The sequence below is a fragment of the Oncorhynchus kisutch genome, linkage group LG16 (assembly GCF_002021735.2).
Source record: "Oncorhynchus kisutch isolate 150728-3 linkage group LG16, Okis_V2, whole genome shotgun sequence".
Classification (NCBI taxonomy): domain Eukaryota; kingdom Metazoa; phylum Chordata; class Actinopteri; order Salmoniformes; family Salmonidae; genus Oncorhynchus; species Oncorhynchus kisutch.
Genome location: NC_034189.2, coordinates 49,728,831 through 49,751,127, shown reverse-complemented (window position 1 = coordinate 49,751,127; position 22,297 = coordinate 49,728,831). Strand labels below are relative to the sequence as shown.

General features: G+C 49.5%; 1 protein-coding gene across 5 annotated transcripts in view; it reads left to right on the top strand.

The window, feature by feature from the left end:
• Positions 1-1,052: 1,052 nt before the first annotated feature.
• The window catches only part of LOC109882778 (serine/threonine-protein kinase 11-interacting protein), a 58,055-nt gene continuing 36,810 nt past the window's right edge, over positions 1,053-22,297 (top strand). The window contains exons 1-17 of one of the 5 annotated variants that reach the window (XM_031792824.1): positions 1,053-1,208; positions 1,543-1,610; positions 1,833-2,035; positions 2,249-2,323; positions 2,427-2,522; positions 2,609-2,716; positions 2,829-2,900; positions 3,019-3,148; positions 3,694-3,797; positions 4,035-4,124; positions 4,245-4,286; positions 4,411-4,587; positions 8,802-8,889; positions 11,970-12,440; positions 12,630-12,844; positions 13,018-13,128; positions 14,417-14,633. In XM_031792824.1, the coding sequence (XP_031648684.1) occupies positions 1,544-1,610; positions 1,833-2,035; positions 2,249-2,323; positions 2,427-2,522; positions 2,609-2,716; positions 2,829-2,900; positions 3,019-3,148; positions 3,694-3,797; positions 4,035-4,124; positions 4,245-4,286; positions 4,411-4,587; positions 8,802-8,889; positions 11,970-12,440; positions 12,630-12,844; positions 13,018-13,128; positions 14,417-14,633 (2,266 nt within the window). In that variant the 5' untranslated portion in view covers positions 1,053-1,208; position 1,543. Of the gene's footprint in view, positions 1,414-1,542; positions 1,611-1,832; positions 2,036-2,248; positions 2,324-2,426; positions 2,523-2,608; positions 2,717-2,828; positions 2,901-3,018; positions 3,149-3,693; positions 3,798-4,034; positions 4,125-4,244; positions 4,287-4,410; positions 4,588-8,801; positions 8,890-11,969; positions 12,441-12,629; positions 12,845-13,017; positions 13,129-14,416; positions 14,634-22,297 lie in introns of all 5 variants that reach the window. The other 4 variants (XM_031792825.1, XM_031792826.1, XM_031792827.1 and 1 more) reach the window with 4 other exon arrangements.

Sequence of the window (22,297 nt, the reverse complement as noted above, 5' to 3'; positions counted from 1 at the left end):
GTAACCATATGATCATACATTGAGAATCCCAAACAGAAGATGGCAGACTGAATGGTCTAAACTGAAATGGAAAATCAAGGTCACACAATTAGAGATTTTTTTAGAAGGTATTTCCACCCATAAAAATGCAACCAACTAATCCACAATGTTTAGTTGGTCCATGTTTTCTATAACATAAATCATATTGCTTGATTTTAATGCAATCCCCAAAATCGGGGAATTTGAAACAGTCCCAACATGCTTTCAGTGCATGCTTGGTCTGCAGAGAACCTTTCCTGCCAGAGCATCTCAGTGGATGGAAATGTTTACCAAATTACCGTACATAAATCCTTACATGGAAACATCCCCAGTCCCGAATGGAAAAAGATTGTCTTGTGTGTGCGTGTGCGTGCGTGTGTGCGTGTTGCCTAGCAACAAGACATGAATGGTACAGGCTTATATTAGAGAAACCACTTAGTTTTGGACATTTGGTGTAAAAGGTGGAAACTTAAAGGATCCCCGCAAAGGCAGGGGTAGTAGGCCTATTTGTAAAAATGCTTACTTTACTTAATTACTCAAAATTACAAATTTGTTAAAAGTCTTTAGTAGGCTAAACGATACTATTTTGCGTGCCTTGCATAGTTACATCTGGCTACTTCTTGCAGTGTTGAAAACTGTGTGTTGTCCTTCCACTCAATTGTAAAGATAACATCCAGAACATTTTAAAAGGGTGATAAAGCATACCAGAAAGATGTGCTGAGTGTTCTCAGAATGCACTTAATAAAGATTAACAAATGAGCAAATTGGAAATGCCCCATTGCGTTGTCACTGTCATAAAGTAAATATTGTTGATCCCCTATGATTTGATCCTGCTTCTTAAGGTAGGGAGCCATCTAGTGGTGGCTATAGCCAAGAAATCAGACTGAATCTGAAATTTGAGTAATATTTTGAAAAAAAATTTTGGGAGATGTCTCGCTAATTTATAACATTTAAATTTCCATTGATTGGCACAAGTTACGAAAACGCCTGTTTCAGCCTTTTGAAATTTGGTTTCTCCGGGCCACTGTATATTTTTTTCGAAACTTACTCACGTGACATCAGTCCAAGTGAAGATGTCAACATCGACAACCGAGTACACTTGAAGTTATTTGACTGATGTTTTTATCGTATTGCTGGCAATCGGAAGGGAATGTCGATGTTGACCACTGCTTGACTGTCACATAAGATAGGTAAGGTATGTTGTTGTCTCAATAAATAGTCTGTGGAATGCTATCCAAGACAGCTACAACAGCTAGCTAGAGATAGATTCGTGTTGGCTTTGTGAGTAGCCCAGTTTAACGTTCACAAACAACTGCAGGTCCTGCATTGCAATGTAGCTAACAAGCTAGCTGGTATTTAACCAGTATTCTACAAGTTAGCGTCCATCTCTATACTGTAAGTTGAGAACGTATTTTTATTTGAACAATTTCTGCTATTGTTTGGGTTGTTTGCACGTGTCACATTTCCCCAGAATCATCTGTCTCGGTCTTCTCATCTATGTTATGGCGCATTGTTTACCTGCAGGATGGCTGGATGTCACAATGGCCAACCCACCCTTGTCAACAGCTTGGCCACTCTGCTTCGGAATCATGGTATAGTAACATCACCACCCTCTCTTGAAATCATGTCTGTCTCCAAAAACGTATTCTGGACATAGCCCCTGTTATCCCAGACCTGCTAATCTGTTCTTTTGACGTTGTTAGAAATTATTAGGGCCTCATAGCTATACTGTAGCTACATGCTTCATATATTTTATGTTGCATTATAACTGCTGGTTTTAAGTGGTGTGTTAACATTGTCTCTCCTCTCTCCAGGTGCATCTGTGCTGGACGGCAGCAGTACCCTGACTCTACAGGCAGACTCTCTGCAGCACCTAGGTCGTCTGTTTGAGCAGTACCTCCTCTCCAGGACTCACCAACATGGCTTCCTGGCTCTGCCCTCACACCCTGCTGACACCAACTCCCTACTGCAGCTCCAGTTCCTGTTCGACGTGCTGCAGAAGACTGTCTCCCTCAAGGTGTGTGTGTGTGTGTGTGTGTGTGTGTGTCCTGCTCCATTTGTGAACAGTTTTGTAATAGATGTATGCATAAATTGCTCAGTACTTCATAAACAAAAATGTTCCAACTGTAAAACTGAATTAAGTGGACATCTTAGGGAATTTCATTGAGCCACTAGGTGGCGCTATAGCATTCTATATAATGTTCTTTGGCCTTTGGTTTTTCATTCCTAGCTCATCAATCCACCTGGGTCGAGGCTTCAGTCAGTGGTCAAGATCTTTCCTTTCAAGTCTCTCAAGTCCTTAGAGGTATGGGAGGAAAATGTGTGCGCTTCTCCTTTGTAACATAACAGTATAAATGTTGTATATAGATGAATCTGGCTTACTCTGGGCCTGTTGTTCTGTCTCCCAGTTGAAGCGTATCCCCCCTCACTGTCTGGAGGACCTGAGGGGAGTCTACTCTCAGTTAGAGGTCTTCACCTGCTCTAAGAGCCTCAGTTCCCTAGAGGTAACACACACACACACTTCACCGTTTTCTCTTTCTGAATATCAGACCGCTTTGTGTTGGAGTTTGAGCCAGTGTTCTTGTTACAGGAGCTACTGTCTCTGTGTGGAGGAGACCTCAGCTCTGCACTGCCCTGGCTGGAGCTGCACACCCTCAACTTCAGCTACAACGCTATAGTCTGCCTGGATGAGTCACTGGTAAGACATGCTCCTGCTCTCTGGTTTATTTATTCACTGACTTTCACATTTGTTTTTAATGTGTATCACTTTTTTGGCCATGTTTTAATGTGAGTCACTCTGCCTTTTTTAGAGTTTACTGAATGTTCTGAAGTCTCTGGATCTTAGTCACAATAAAATCCAGGAGTGTGCTGACTTTCTCAAGGTATTTCTGGATAGGTTTTGTGTCTGTGTGTTGAGAGGGGTCAGAGTTGGAGACATGCAGTAAGTTACTGCACTGGGCTATCTCCATATCTACTGTCTTTCTCCTCCTTCTCTCTCAGCCTCTGAGTGAGCTAGAGCACCTCAACCTGGGCTATAACAATCTCCAGAGAGCACCAACGCTGGGCTTGAGCTCCAGAGCCAAACTCCTCACTCTCATCCTCAGAAACAACGAGCTGGAGACCATCAACGGTACTGTAACACCTCTGATAGACACCATCTGGCTATAAAGAATGATAGTATGGTGGTTTCTCTACGGATAATGGGATATTTAAAAAACTTTTTTTTTTTTTTACCACAGCCCTAATATTGATATTATCCCTAAACATATGCCAAAAATCATCAATACCAAATAATTAGCAATAGTATTCCCTCAAGACTATCTGTTATGCATGACCTCTATCAGTATTGGAACAGAGAGGGACTTCAGACAATCAATGCCTTGTACAAGACAAGAACATCAGCCAATCAAAGCCTTGGATCTGTTTACAGCCTTGTGTCCACAAACAGTTGGGGGCTATAGATAAACAGGAAGCTAGGAATATATTAATATACTGGCATACTCCAGCGTTTGTTTGCCAGTACTGCCTCTCTGCCCATCTCTCTCCCCCAACCGTCTCCCTATTGTTCAGTGTACTCTCTAAGTCTCTGTTAGTCTTGGATGGCTGACTCTGCCCCCGTCTCAGTATGAGATGCCTAGATGTCTGATTTGTGTGTGTGACTGTGACCCTATGTAGGAGTGGAGCAGTTGTCGTCCCTACAGCACCTGGACTTGGCCTACAACCTGCTACTGGATCACTCCCAGCTGGCTCCTCTGTCTATGCTGCACAGTCTCAACATGGTGAAGGAGAGAGAGAACTTAGAAGTGTGCTTATCAGTAGTTTACTGTCTGACAGCCTCTGTGTTATCCCAGACCCACTGACCTGTAGCCTCATTGTTATCCCAGACCCACTGACCTGTAGCCTCATTGTTATCCCAGACCCACTGACCTGTAGCCTCATTGTTATCCCAGACCCACTGACCTGTAGCCTCATTGTTATCCCAGACCCACTGACCTGTAGCCTCTGTCTCTTCTTAGCTGAATCTGAAGGGCAACCCACTGTTCTTCCAGAAGACCCACAGAACCCGCACTGTCCGCCACCTCTCCCCCAAGGCTGCCTACCTCAGAGTGAGTGAGAGGGGTTTCGGAAAAAAAATCGGAAAGCTGAATTTGGACCCAGTCTTTTTTTCATGATTCTCTGTCTCCTCCTCGAGTTTAATATTGTCTCTCCCCCTCTCTCACCTCTAGCTCAGACTGGACAGCAGCCCTCTCTCCTCTTCAGAGTTGTCAGTGAGTAGGCCACTCCTGTGGGTCAGCAGGCATATACTCAACACTTCTTTAGTCTTGTTTGGTCACTTGTTGATGTCCACTTTAAGTTAATTTGTGGGATTCGCCACTTTTGTACCACCTTCAGGTGCTACCCAAACCGGGACAGCTGATTGGGCAGCTTCAGTCCCAGGCCTCGCCCTTGATCACCAGGGCTCCAGAGCGGGGTAACCAGGAAGTAGTGTCCAGCGGGGGCGGGGAGTTGAGTGACAGCCTGTCGGTCAGCGAGGTGGGAGTGTCACGACAACGCAAGAAGAAAGCCAAAGTAAGTCCGCTACACAGCTCACTGAGAGGCTGGGGGTCTGTCCTCATCCCCTAGCCACTCTGTGTACCTCTTAAAACCCTGACCAGCTAGAAAAAATACATGTTAATAGCTTTAACTAACCCTCTGATAGGATCAAGATCCTATGGGGTAAGGGGGCTAGGAGGTACCTACGGGGTAAGGGGCTAGGGGGTACCTACGGAACTAGGGCTAACTACGGGGCTAGGGGGTGTCTACGAGGTAAGGGGGCTAGGGGGTACCTACGGGACTAGGGGGTACCTACGGGGTAAGGGTGCTCGGGGGTACCTACGGGGTAAGGGGGCTAGGGAGTAGGGGGTACTAGGGGCTAGGATCAGTGAGCTACACCTGCTGGAGCGCGTGCTACGGGTGGATGTTGCCATCGTGACCAGTGAACTGAGATAAGGCGGAGCTTTACCTAGCATGGACTTGTAGATGACCTGGAGCCAGTGGGTACCTACGGGGCTAGGGGGTACCTACGGGGCTAGGGGGTGTCTACGGGGCTAGGAGGTGTCTACGGGGCTAGGGGGTGTCTACGGGGCTAGGGGGCTAGGACGTGTCTACGAGGCTAGGGGGTGTCTACGGGGTAAGGGGGCTAGGGATTGTCTACGGGGTAAGGGGGCTAGGGAGTGTACGGGGTAAGGGGGCTAGTGCATGTCTACGGGGTAAGGGGGCTAGGGCGTGTCTACGGGGTAAGGGGGCTAGGGCGTGTCTACGGGGTAAGGGGGCTAGGGGGTACCTACGGGGCTAGGGGGTGTCTACGGGGCTAGGGGGTGTCTACGGGGCTAGGGGGTGTCTACGGGGCTAGGGGGTGTCTACGGGGTAAGGGAGCTAGGGAGTGTCTACGGGGTAAGGGGGCTAGGGAGTACCTACGGGGCTAGGGGTGTCTACGGGGCTAGGGGTGTCTACGGGGCTAGGGGGTGTCTACGGGGCTAGGTGGCTAGGGCGTGTCTACGGGGTAAGGGGGCTAGGGAATGTCTACGGGGTAAGGGGGCTAGGGAGTGTCTATGGGGCTAGGAGGTGTCTACGGGGCTAGGGGGTGTCTACGGGGTAAGGGGGCTAGGGGGTGTCTATGGGACTAGGGGGTGTCTACGGGACTAGGGGGTACCTACGGGGTAAGGGGGCTAGGGCGTGTCTACGGGGCTAGGGCGTGTCTACGAGGCTAGGGCGTGTCTACGGGGCTAGGGGGTGTCTACGGGGCTAGGGGGTGTCTACGGGGCTAGGGAGTGTCTACGGGGTAAGGGGGCTAGGAGGTGTCTATGGGGCTAGGGGGTGTCTACGGGGTAAGGGGGCTAGGGGGTGTCTACGGGGCTAGGGTGTGTCTACGGGGTAAGGGGGCTAGGGGGTGTCGTCTACGGGGTAAGGGGGCTAGGGGGTGTCTACGGGTTAAGGGGGCTAGGGGGTGTCTACGGGGTAAGGGGGCTAGGGGGTGTCTACGGGGTAAGGGGGCTAGGGGGTGTCTACGGGGCTAGGGGGTGTCTACGGGGCTAGGGCATGTTTTGGGGTAAGGGGGCTAGGGAGTGTCTACGGGGTAAGGGGGCTAGGGCGTGTCTACGGGGTGAGGGGGCTAGGGGGTGTCTACGGGGCTATGGGGTGTCTACGGGGTAACGGGGCTAGGAAGTGTCTACAGGGTAAGGGGGCTAGGGGGGTGTCTACGGGGTAAGGGGTCTAGGGCGTGTCTACGGGGTAAGGGGGCTAGGAGGTGTCTATGGGACTAGGGGGTGTCTATGGGGCTAGGGAGTGTCTACGGGGCTAGGGGGTGTCTACGGGGTAATGGGGCTAGGGGGTGTCTACGGGGTAAGGGAGCTAGGGCGTGTCTATGGGGCTAGGGGGTGTCTAGGGGGCTAGGGGGTGTCTACGGGGTAAGGGGTCAATGGGGTACCTAGGGGGTGTCTATGGGGTAAGGGGGCTAGGGGGTGTCTACGGGGCTAAGAGGTACCTACGGGGTTAGGGGATACCTACGGGGCTAGGTGGTGTCTACGGGGTAAGGGGGCTATGGGGTACCTACGGGGCTAGTGGGTGTCTACGGGGTAAGGGGGCTAGGGGGTACCTACGTGGCTAGTGGGTGTCTACGGGGTAAGGGGGCTAGGGGGTACCTACGGGGCTAGTGGGTGTCTACGGGGTAAGGGGGCTAGGGGGTACCTACGGGGCTAGTGGGTGTCTACGGGGTAAGGGGGCTAGGGGGTACCTACGTGGCTAGTGGGTGTCTACAGGGTAAGGGGGCTAGGGGGTACCTACAGGGCTAGTGGGTGTCTACGGGGTAAGGGGGCTAGGGGGTACCTACGGGGCTAGTGGGTGTCTACGGGGTAAGGGGGCTAGGAGGTACCTTTTTGTATTTTTTTATTTCACCTTTATTTAAGCAGGTAGGCTAGTTGAGCACAAGTTCTCATTTGCAACTGCGACCTGGCCAAGATAAAGCATAGCAGTGTGAACAGACAACACATGGAGTAAACAATGAACAAGTCAATAACACAGTAGAAGAAAAAAAGAGTCTATATACATTGTGTGCAAAAGGCATGAGGAGGTAGGCGAATAATTACAATTTTGCAGATTAACACTGGAGTGATAAATGATCAGATGGTCATGTACAGGTAGAGATATTGGTGTGCAAAAGAGCAGAAAAGTAAATAAATATAAACAGTATGGGGAAGAGGTAGGTAAAATTGGGTGGGCTATTTACCGATGGACTATGTACAGCTGCAGCGATCGGCTAGCAGCTCAGAGAGCAGATGTTTGAAGTTGGTGAGGGAGATAAGTCTCCAACTTCAGCGATTTTTGCAATTTGTTCCAGTCACAGGCAGCAGAGAACTGGAACGAAAGGCGGCCAAATGAGGTGTTGGCTTTAGGGAGGATCAGTGAGCTACACCTGCTGGAGCGCGTGCTACGGGTGGATGTTGCCATCGTGACCAGTGAACTGAGATAAGGCGGAGCTTTACCTAGCATGGACTTGTAGATGACCTGGAGCCAGTGGGTCTGGCGACGAATATGTAGCGAGGGCCAGCCGAATAGAGCATACAGGTCGCAGTGGTGGGTGGTATAAGGTGCTTTAGTAACAAAACGGATGGCACTGTGATAAACTGCATCAAGTTTGCTGAGTAGAGTGTTAGAAGCTATTTTGTAGATGACATCGCCAAAGTCGAGGATCGGTAGGATAGTCAGTTTTACTAGGGTAAGTTTGGTGGCGTGAGTGAAGGAGGCTTTGTTGCGGAATAGAAGAGTAGAATAGAATAGAGTCTAGAAGGAGAGTTTACAGTCTAGCCAGACACCTAGGTACTTATAGATGTCCACATATTCTAGGTCGGAACCATCCAGGGTGGTGATGCTAGTCGGGCGTGCGGGTGCAGGCAGCGAACGGTTGAAAAGCATGCATTTGGTTTTACTAGCGTTTAAGAGCAGTTGGTGGCCACGGAAGGAGTGTTGTATGGCATTGAAGCTCGTTTGGAGGTTAGATAGCACAGTGTCCAAGGAAGGGCCAGAAGTATACAGAATGGTGTCGTCTGCGTAGAGGTGGATCAGGGAATCGCCCGCAGCAAGAGCAACATCATTGATATATACAGAGAAAAGAGTCGGCCCGAGAATTGAACCCTGTGGCACCCCCATAGAGACTGCCAGAGGACCGGACAGCATCCCCTCCGATTTGACACACTGAACTCTGTTTGCAAAGTAGTTGGTGAACCAGGCAAGGCAGTCATCAGAAAAACAGAGGCTACTGAGTCTGCCGATAAGAATATGGTGATTGACAGAGTCGAAAGCCTTGGTAAGGTCGATGAAGACTGCTGCACAGTACTGTCTTTTATCGATGGCGGTTATGATATCGTTTAGTACCTACGGGGCTAGGGGGTGTCTACTGGGTAAGGGGGCTAGGGGGTGTCTACTGGGTAAGGGGGCTAGGGGGTGTCTAGGGGGTGTCTACGGGGTAAGGGGGCTACGGGGTACCTACGGGGCTAGGGGGTGTACGGGGTACCTACGGGGTAAGGGCGCTAAGGGGGCTAAGGGGTACCTATGGGGTAAGGGGGCTAGGGGTGTCTACAGGGTAAGGGGGATAGGGGGTGCGTAAGGGGGCTAGGGGTACCTACGGGGCTAGGGGGTGTCTACGGGTTAAGGTCCATTTGGAATGAGCAAATCAATACAGGCAGAGGAGAAGGAGCATGTTTCTGGAATGTCGTGTGTATAATATATATCCATCTGTGTTGTTTCAGAGTAAGGTGAGGGTGAGACGGGCTAGCATCTCAGAGCCCAGTGACTACGACTATGACTATGAACCCAGACCACAGTCCTCTATACAAGGTAAACGTTTACTATATATACAGTGGGGAGAACAAGTATTTGATACACTGTCGATTTTGCAGGTTTTCCTACTTCCTAAGCATGTAGAGGTCTGTCATTTTTATCATAGGTACACTTCAACAGTGAGAGACGGAATCTAAAACAAAAATCCAGAAAATCACATTGTATGATTTTTAAGTAATTAATTAGCGTTTTATTGTGTGACATAAGTATTTGATCACTTACCAACCAGTAAGAATTCCGGCTCTCACAGACATGTTCGTTTTTCTTTAAGAACCCCTCCTGTTCTCTACTCATTACCTGTATTAACTGCACCTGTTTAAAAGACACCTGTCCACACACTCAATCAAACAGACTCCAACCTCTCCACAATGGCCAAGACCAGAGAGCTATGTAAGGACATCAGGGATAAAATTGTAGACCTGCACAAGGCTGGGATGTGCTACAGGACAATAGGCAAGCAGCTTGGTGAGAAGGCAACAACTGTTGGCGCAATTATTAGAAAATTGAAGAAGTTCAAGATGATGGTCAATCACACTCGGTCTGGGGCTCCATGCAAGATCTCACCTCGTGGGGCATCCATGACCATGAGGAAGGTGAGGGATCAGCCCAGAACTACATGGTAGGACCTGGTCAATGACCTGAAGAGAGCTGGGCACCACAGTCTCAAAGAAAACCATTAGTAACACACTATGCCGTCATTGATTAAAAGTCCTGCAGCGCCCGCAAGGTCCCCCTGCTCAAGCCAGCGCATGTCCAGGCCCGTCTGAAGTTTGCCAATGACCATCTGGATGATCCAGTGATCCGGAGAAGGTCATGTGGTCTGATGAGACAAAAATATAGCTTTTTGTTCTAAACTCCACTCTGTGTTTGGAGGAAGAAGAAGGATGAGTACAACCCCAAGAACACCATCCCAACCGTGAAGCATGGAGGTGGAAAAATCATTCTTTGGGGATGCTTTTCTGCAAAAAGGGACAGGACGACTGCACCGTATTGAGGGGAGGATGGATGGGGTCATGTATCGTGAAATCTTGGCAAGCAACCTCCTTCCCTCAGTAAGAGCATTGAAGATGGGTCGTGGCTGGGTCTTCCAGCATGACAACGACCTGAAACACACAGCCAGGGCAACTAAGGAGTGGCTCTGTAAGAAGCATCTCAAGGTCCTGGAGTGGCCTAGCCAGTCTCCAGACCTGAACCCAATAGAACATCTTTGGAGGGAGCTGAAAGTCTGTATGTATCAAATACTTATGTCATGCAATAAAATGCTAATGAATTACTTAAAAATCATACAATGTGATTTTCTGCATTTTTGTTTTAGATTCCTTCTCTCACAGTTGAAGTGTACCTATGATACAAAGCATGTAGAGGTCTGTAATTTTTAAGTAGGAAAACCTGCAAAATCGGCAGTGTATCAAATACTTGTTCTCCCGTGTGTGTGTATATATTATATTTGTGTGTGTGTGTGTGTGTGTGTGTATGTATTATTACTGCTCAACAAAAATTAAGGGAACACTTAAACAACACAATGTAACTCCAAGTCAATCACACTTCTGTGAAATCAAACTGTCCACTTAGGATGCAACACTGATTGACAATACATTTCACATGCTGTTGTGCAAATGGAATAGACAACAGGTGGAAATTATAGGCAATTAGCAAGACACCCCCAATAAAGGAGTGGTTCTGCAGGTGGTGACCACAGACCACTTCTCACTTCCTATGCTTCCTGGCTGATGTTTTGGTCACTTTTGAATGCTGGCGGTGCTTTCACTCTAGTGGTAGCATGAGACGGAGTCTACAACCCACACAAGTGGCTCAGGTAGTGCAGCTCATCCAGGATGGCACATTAATGCGAGCTGTGGCAAGAAGGTTTGCTGTGTCTGTCAGCGTAGTGTCCAGAGCATGGAGGCGCTACCAGGAGACAGGCCAGTACATCAGGAGACATGGAGGAGGGCAACAACCCAGCAGCAGGACCGCTACCTCCGCCTTTGCAAGGAGGAGCAGGAGGAGCACTGCCAGAGCCCTGCAAAATGACCTCCAGCAGGCCACAAATGTGCATGTGTCTGCTCAAACAGTCAGAAACAGACTCCATGAGGGTGGTATGAGGGCCCGACGTCCACAGGTGGGGGTTGTGCTTACAGCCCAACACCGTGCAGGATGTTTGGCATTTGCCAGAGAACACCAAGACTGGCAAATTCGCCACTGGCGCCCTGTGCTCTTCACAGATGAAAGCAGGTTCACACTGAGCACATGTGACAGACGTGACAGAGTCTGGAGACGCCGTGGAGAACGTTCTGCTGCCTGCAACATCCTCCAGCATGACCGGTTTGGCGGTGGGTCAGTCATGGTGTGGGGTGGCATTTCTTTGGGGGGCCGCACAGCCCTCCATGTGCTCGCCAGAGGTAGCCTGACTGCCACTAGGTACCGAGATGAGATCCTCAGACTCCTTGTGAGACCATCTGCTGTTGCGGTTGGCCCTGGGTTCCTCCTAATGCAAGACAATGCTAGACCTCATGTGGCTGGAGTGTGTCAGCAATTCCTGCAAGAGGAAGGCATTGATGCTATGGACTGGCCCGCCCGTTCCCCAGACCTGAATCCAATTGAGCACATCTGGGACATCATGTCTCTCTCCATCCACCAACGCCACGTTGCACCACAGGAGTTGGCGGATGCTTTAGTCCAGGTCTGGGAGGAGATCCCTCAGGAGACCATCCGCCACCTCATCAGGAGCATGCCCAGCCATTGTAGGGCGGTCATACAGGCACGTGGAGGCCACACACACTACTGAGCCTCATTTTGACTTGTTTTAAGGACATTATATCAAAGTTGGATCAGCCTGTAGTGTGGTTTTCCACTTTAATTTTGAGTGTGACTCCAAATCCAGACCTCCATGGGTTGATAAATTTGATTTCCATTGATCATTTTTGTGTGATTTTGTTGTCAGCACATTCAACTATGTAAAGAAAAAAGTATTTAATAAGAATATTTCATTCATTCAGATCTAGGATGTGTTATTTAGTGTTCCCTTAATTTTTTTGAGCAGTGTATCTGTAACATAAACCTCCTCTCTCTCCTCTCAGACATCGTTCTCCCTCACCAGAAGGAGATTGAACGCATGGACAGTTTCAGGGACCAACTGGGTGAGGATTGGCTGCGCTACCAGCATCACCTAGAGGGGGCGCCAATCGCCACCCTAGACAAGGCGTACAGGCCAGCTCCTCCACACCTCAACAAAAGTCTCTGTGACACCCCCTCCCCAACCAACAACCGCCCCATCCAGGCGAGCCCCGCCACCTTTAAGCCCCCTTCTCCAGAGCTGGAAGTCCCGGAGGTTCTACCCCCACCGCTGCTCTCGTCTGAGCCCAAGGAGGAGGCCTCAGACTGGGATGCATATCTGGAGACAGAGTCCACCCTCCAGTGGCCTGACCACAGCCTCGGGCACACAGAGTCCACCCTGGAGACTACTATGGCAGAGGGACTGGGTCAGGGGTTAGAGGGGATACCGGCGACACCCACAGACACCAGAGAAGAAGAGGAGGAGGACTTGGGAGGTAGGAGCACTTCAGAACTAGCAGTAGCACACCTGATTGAAGTAGACAACTTATCATCCAGCCTCAACTAGTCCAACCAGCTGTGCTAGAGCAGGAATACAACCAAAATGTGCAAAGACTGGGGGGTTCCAAAGGAACTGATTGGGCAATGCTGAGCCAACCTTTGACCTCTCTTTCGTCTGTCTCTAGTTGACCTGTGTCACCCCCTGCTTGTGGGAGTACTTTCATCATCAGAGGAGGAGGAGGGGCTGAGGAGGAAGAACAGGGCCCAGTGTCCTGTGTTCCTCAGGGTCAAGCCAAGACACATCCTGGAGGTGGACATGAGCAGGGGTCAGTTGCAGGCCCGGCTAGAGTTGGACAGTCTGGGGAGGTTCACCATGTCCCAGGTCACCTGGACTGAGAGGGTGAGGAGCGGGAGGGGAATGGGGGAGGGAGGGAGGATGGAAGGAAAGGGAGGGAGGGGAGGAGGGATGAAAGGTGAGTGGTGGGAGACATGGTTGGGGAGGGGAATTATTATTATTATTATTATTATTATTATTATGTTTTGTATTTGTTCTAAAGATAGTTCTCTCTCTAGGAGGTGGAGCGAACTCTTCCTGCGGTAGAGCTTCACTTCTGTTACATCAGCAGAGAGAGGAGGAGGAGACGCTATGTTATGCTGGATGATGACCCCCAGGAGGCACTGCAGGTAACACAATAGGGATGTGACAAATGGAAAATGTTCTTACCGGTTAAACAGACATTTTTTTTAAAGTCAGTTTTCCATTTAAACTCCACCATGAATTCACAATACAGCTACTCTGCTGCTTGCAACTTTTTGGGTCTCCCGGTACGTCCCTTTCAGATGGTTAAGCATTGCACCTGTACTATCATTACTGCACCTCAACTCCACCTCTCAAAGTCTGCATTTCCTTCTCATTTAACTTCTGAAAGTATTGCCATACAGGACTACGCTGCTGTCGCTTGTCTTTCTTTGCCATTTTGCGAACTGTTAACGATGATGACGTAGTGTTGGAGAGTGTCGACTCCAATAGAATTGATACCTCGACTCCTTGCACGTCGATTCCCAATGTTGACTCCCATTTCTGAGTTTCAAGATTGACTCCTAAGATTCAGTATTCTTGGAACGGAGGGGACTGATAAGTTTCCGTTCTTCTGAGAACACAAACACTCACATCTTTCATAGCGAGGGACAGAGAGGAGAGGGGCACAGTATTTGTAGGTCGGCCACCAGGCAGACGGAGTCAGAACTGGGCACTAGGCCTATCTATCTGCAATCAAAAACAGCATTCTATTGCGAGATACTGTGTCTCGCAATTTCTTGGCTTGCAACCTCCGTAAAGCGGGGCCTATCATCAATGAATGGGTTAGGATGTTCTACTGGCAGCAGACCGGAGACTGATCACACACATCATTAGCGAAGAGCGAGATCAGGGGTGTAGTAATTCGTCCAAACAGTTGTAAAACGTCCAAGGCTGTGGTCAGTACTCCATGGATGTTGCCTAGCTCATCCATGGATGTTGCCTAGCTCATCCATGGATGTTGCCATTGCTAGCTCATCCATGGATGTTGCCTAGCTCATCCATGGATGTTGCCTAGCTCATCCATGGATGTTGCCTAGCTCATCCATGGATGTTGCCTAGCTCATCCATGGATGTTGCCTAGCTCATCCATGGATGTTGCCTAGCTCATCCATGGATGTGCCTAGCTCATCCATGGATGTTGCCTAGCTCATCCATGGATGTTGCCTAGCTCATTAGGCCCAATGATATCTTTCTTGTTGTTTGTGTGTTTTACGTAAGCAGCCATTGGAATGTTCTGTTTTCTTGTTTGGACTTGCATGTGGGTACAATACAAATTTGAAGTAGCCTGTCATCATACAACTGTTCTATCGGAAAATACAAGGACCGTTATTAAAGTCTCAAAGAATGTCTTGGAAAATACATGATTGTAAATACGGCGGGTGTTGTTGCTAGGCACTGACAGAGGTCCTGTCGCGGGTGGTGGAGGAGAATGAGCGGCGGGTCATGGAGGGTCGTCCCAGCTGTGTCTGCCTGCAGTGTCTCCGCTGTGGGTCAGAGTTCACACAGCGGGGAGGGAAGGAGGAGGAGGACGGAGGGAGATTGAGAGGATGGACAGGACTGGAAGAGCAGGAGGAGGAGAGGAAGAACAAGTGCAGAGAAGATGGATTGGGTGAGAGAGGCACACTCGTACAGGAACACACATGCACGCATGCTAGGGACCGGCACAGTTATTCAAATATTACAATATCAAAACCGATGTCAGTTTTTATTCATTTTATTTTACCTTTATTTAACTAGGCAAGTCAGTTAAGAACAAGGAACAACGGCCTAGGAACAGTGGGTTAACTGCCTTTTTCAGGGGCAGAAGGACAGATTTGTACCTTGTCAGCTCGGGGATTCAAACCTTCAACCTTTCAGTTACTAGCCCAACGCTCTAACCACTAGGCTACCCTGCTACCCTATTCCATTTTTTTTTCTTTCTGTGCCACACACAGACCATCACACACACAGACCATCACACCACAGACCATCACACACACAGACCATCACACACCAGACCATCACACCCACAGACCATCACACACACAGACCATCACACACACAGACCATCACACACACAGACCATCACACACACAGACCATCACACACACAGACCATCACACACACAGACCATCACACACACAGACCATCACACACACAGACCATCACACACACAGACCATCACACACACAGACCATCACACACACAGACCATCACACACACAGACCATCACACACACAGACCATCACACACACAGACCATCACACACACATGACCATCACACACACATGACCATCACACACACATGACCATCACACACACATGACCATCACACACACATGACCATCACACACACATGACCATCACACACACATGACCATCACACACACAGACCATCACACACACAGACCATCACACACACAGACCATCACACACACAGACCATCACACACACAAGACCATCACACACACACACGACCATCACACACACACACACACACACACACACACACACACACACACACACACACACACACACACACAGACCAACACACACACACACACAGACCAACACACACACACACACATACACATACACACACAGACCATCACACACACACACACACATGACCATCACACACACACACACACACACACACACATGACCATCACACACACACACATGACCATCACACACACACACACACACACACACACATGACCCACACACACACACACACACACACACACATGACCATCACACACACACACACATGACCATCTCACACACACACACACACACACGACCATCTCACACACACACACACATGACCATCACACACACACACACACATGACCATCTCACACACACACACACACACACACAACACACACAGACCATCTCTCTCACACACACACACACACACACAGACCATCTCACACACACACAGACCATCTCACACACACACACACACACACACACACACAGACCATCTCACACACACACAGACCATCTCACACACACACACACACACACACACACACACACAGACCATCACACACACACACACACACACACATGACCATCACACACACACACACACACACACACACAGACCATCTCACACACACACACACACAGACCATCTCACACACACACACACAGACCATCTCACACACAGACCATCACACACACACACACACAGACCATCTCACACACACACACAGACCATCTCGCTCACACACACACATACACACAGACCATCACACACAGAACATCACACACAGACCATCTCACTCACACACACACATACACACAGACCATCACACACAGAACATCTCACACACACACACACACACACACACACACACAGAGAACATCTCACACACACACACACACACACACACACACACACACACACACACACAGAGAACATCTCACACACACAGACCATCACACACACACACAGAGAACATCTCACACACACAGACCATCACACACACACACACACACACACACACACAGAGAACATCTCACACACACAGACCATCACACACACACACACACACACACAGACCATCACACCCACACACACACAGACCAACACACACACACACACACACACACAGACCATCTCACACACACAGACCAACACACACACACACACAGACCATCTCACACACACACACACACACAGAGACCATCTCACACACACACACAGACCATCACACACACACACAACACACAGACCATCACACACACACACACACAGACCATCACACACACACACACACACACACACAGACCATCTCACTCACACACACACATACACACAGACCATCACACACACACACACACACACAGAGAACATCTCACACACACAGACCATCACACACACACACACAGACCATCACACACACACAGACCATCACACACACACAGACCAACACACACACACACACACACAGACCAACACACACACACACACACACACACAGACCAACACACACACACACACACACACACAGACCAACACACACACACACACCACACACACAGACCAACACACACACACACACACAGACCAACACACACACACACACACACACACAGACCATCTCACACACACACACACACACACAGAGACCATCTCACACACACACAGACCATCACACACACACACACACACACAGACCATCACACACACACACACACACACACACACACACACACACACACACACACACACACACACAGACCAACACACACACACACACACACACAGACCAACACACACACACACACACACAGACCATCACACACACACACACACACACACACACCACAGACCATCTCACACACACACACACACACAGAGAGACCATCACACACACACACACACAGACCATTACACACACACACACACACACACACACACACACCACACAGACCAACACACACACACACACAGACCAACACACACACACACACACACACAGACCAACACACACACACACACACAGACCAACACACACACACACACACACACACACAGACCATCTCACACACACACACACACAGAGACCATCTCACACACACACACAGACCATCACACACAACACACACACACACACACACAGACCATCACACACACACACACAGACACACACACACACACACAGACCAACACACACACACACACACACACAGACCAACACACACACACACAGACCAAACACACACACACACACACACACACACACACACACAGACCATCTCACACACACACACACACAGAGACCATCTCACACACACACACACAGACCATCACACACACACACACACACAGACCATCACACACACACACACACACACACACACAGGACCATCACACACACCACACACAGACCAACACACACACACACACACACACACAGAGACCATCTCTCACACACACACAGAACCATCACACACACACACACACACAGACCATCACACACACACACACCACACACACACAGACCATCACACACCACACACACACACAGAACATCTCACACACACACACAACACACACACACACACAGACCATCTCACACACACACACACACACAGAACATCTCACACACACAGACCATCTCACACACACAGACCATCACACACAACACAGACCATCACACACACACACACAGACCATCACACACACACCACACACAGACCACCACACCACACCACACACACACACACACAGACCATCACACCACACACACACACACACAGACCATCTCACCACACACACACACACACGGAGAACATCTCACACACACATACCATCTCACACACCAGACCATCACACACACACAGACAACCATCACACACACACACACACAGACCACACACACGCACACACAGACCATCACACACACACACACACACACACACAGACCATCTCACACACACCCACAGACCATCTCACTCACTCACACACACACACACACACACACACACACAGAACATCTCACACACACACACACACACACAGACCATCACACACACACACAGACCATCACACACACACACACACAGACCATCACACCACACACACCACCGACCATCACACACACACACACAGACCAACACCACACACACACACACCAGACCATCTCACCACACACCACACAGAGACCATCTCACTCACCACAGACCATCTCACACACACACATCCACACAGACCATCACACCCAGACCAGCTCACTCACACACACACATACACACAGACCAGCACACACAGAACATCTCACACACACACACAGACCATCTCACTCACACACACACATACACACAGACCATCACACACAGACGCTCACTCACACACACACATACACACAGACCATCACCCACACAGACCATCACCCACACAGACCATCACCACCAAGAACCATCACACACACATGACCCACACACACACACACACGACCATCACACCCACACACCACACACGACCATCACACCACCACACACACACACACACACCAACACACACGACCATCACACACAACACACCCACACACACACACAACACACACACACACACAGACCATCTCAGCACACACACACAGACCATCACACACACCATCTCACAGCACCAACACATACAACACGACATCACACACACACACACAGGATCCATCACACACCACACACACAACACCACCACCAGAACCATCTCACACACACACACACACACACCACAGACCATCTCACACACCACACACACACACACAGACCATCTCACACACAACACACACCACACAGACCATCTCACACACACACACCACAGAGAACATCTCACACACACAGACCATCACACACCCACACACAGACCATCACACACACCACAGACCATCACACACACACAGACCAACACACCACACACACACCACACACACACCACACACACAGACCAACACACACAACACACACACACACACAGACCATCACACACCACACACAACACACACACAAGACCATCACAACACACCACACACCACACACAGCCATCTCACTCACACACCATACACACAGACCATCACACACACACACACCCAAGAGAACATCTCACACACACAGACCATCACACACCACACACAGACCATCACACACACACAGACCACTCACACACACCCAGACCATCACACACCACACACACACACACACACCACACACACACCACACACACACCCAGACCAACACACACACACACCAACACACACACACACACACACAGACCAACACACCCACACACACCATACCACACACACACACACACACACAGACCAACACACACAGCACACACAGATAACCAAAACACAACACCACAACACAGGTCAAGACCACACTAACACACACACACCACACAGACCAACCACAGACACACACACACACCCACACAACACACACACACACACACGACACATACAACACACACACACACCAACACACACAGACAGACACACACACACACACACCCACACACACAGCACACACACACACACACACCATCACACCAGACACGCAATCCTAAACACACTACACACACACACGACAGAGACAACATCTACACACACACACACACACACAACAGACCATCTCACACACACACACACACACAGAGACCATCTCACACACACACAGACCATCACACACACCACACACACAGACCATTACACACACACACACACCAACACACACCCCCACACACCACAGCACACACAACACACACCATCACACACACATACACACACACACACCTAGCATCACACACACACACACACCCAGCAACTGAACACACACACATCACCCACATCACACAACACACACACCACATACACACACCACACACACAACGCATCACCACACGACATACACATCACACAATCACACACCACTACCACACACTCACGACACACTTAACCATCAACAAACACACACACACATACACATCACACATCCACACACACACACACACACACACACATCACACACACAACATCCACACACACACACAACACACGACCATCAACAGCACACACACACACGACCCACACAACATACACACCATCACACAACACACCACACACACACACCACACATCACACACACACACACCACACCACACATACCACACCACCACACACACACACACAACACGGACGACCACACACACACACGGAGACACCACACACACACACAGGAGACAGACACACACACACACACCACACACAGATCACACACACACACACACACACAACACACACACACACACACACCACACAACACACACACACACCACACACACACACACAACACACACACACACAACACACACCACACACACACACACACTTCACCGCCACACAACACACATACCATCACAACTCACACACACACCACACACACATACCATCACACACACACACGACACACCCCAACAACACACACACACCACAGACACATTCACACGACACACACACACACACACCACAGACCAGAACATCATCACACACACCACACACAGACCACAACTACACACCACACTACAAACCACACATACCAAGCTACACATCACACACACACAGCCAGTCACACACACACACACAACACACACACACTACCATCACACACACACACACACACACCCAGAGACAGACCATCCACACACACACACACACACACAACCATCCACACACACACAGACCACACACACACACACACACACACACACACACAGACCATCACACACACACACACACACACACACACCACACACAGACCATCACACACACACACACACACACACACACACAGACACAGACCATCACACACACACACACACACAGACCATCACACACACACACACACACACCCAGACATCTCACACACACACACACAGACCATCACACACACACCACACACAACCACACACACACACACAGACCATCACACACACACACACACACACACATAGACAGACCATCACACACAAACACACACACACAGACCATCACACACACACACACACAGACCATCACACACCCACACACACACACACAGAGACAGACCATCACACACACACACACACACACAGACCATCACACACACCCACACACCAGACCATCACACACACACACCACACACAGACCATCACACACACACACACACACACACACAGACCATCACACACACCCACACACACACACACACACACACAGACCATCACACACACACACACACACACACATACCATCACACACACACACACACACATACCATCACACACACACACACACACCATCACACACACACACCACACACAACACACACACACACACACACACAGACCAACCCACACACACACACACACACACACATACATCACAACACACACACACACACAGACCATCACACACACACACACAACCATCACACACACACACACACACACAGACCATCACACACACACACACACACCACAACACCCACACACACACACACACACAACACACACACACACAGACCATCACACAACACACCACACACACACACCACACACACACACACAGACACAGACCATCACACACATCACCACACACACACAACACAGACCATCACACAAACACACACACACACACAACACACCAGACACAGACCATCACCACACAACACACACCTCACACACAACCAACACACACCATCACCCACACACACAGACCATCACTCACACAGCACATCACA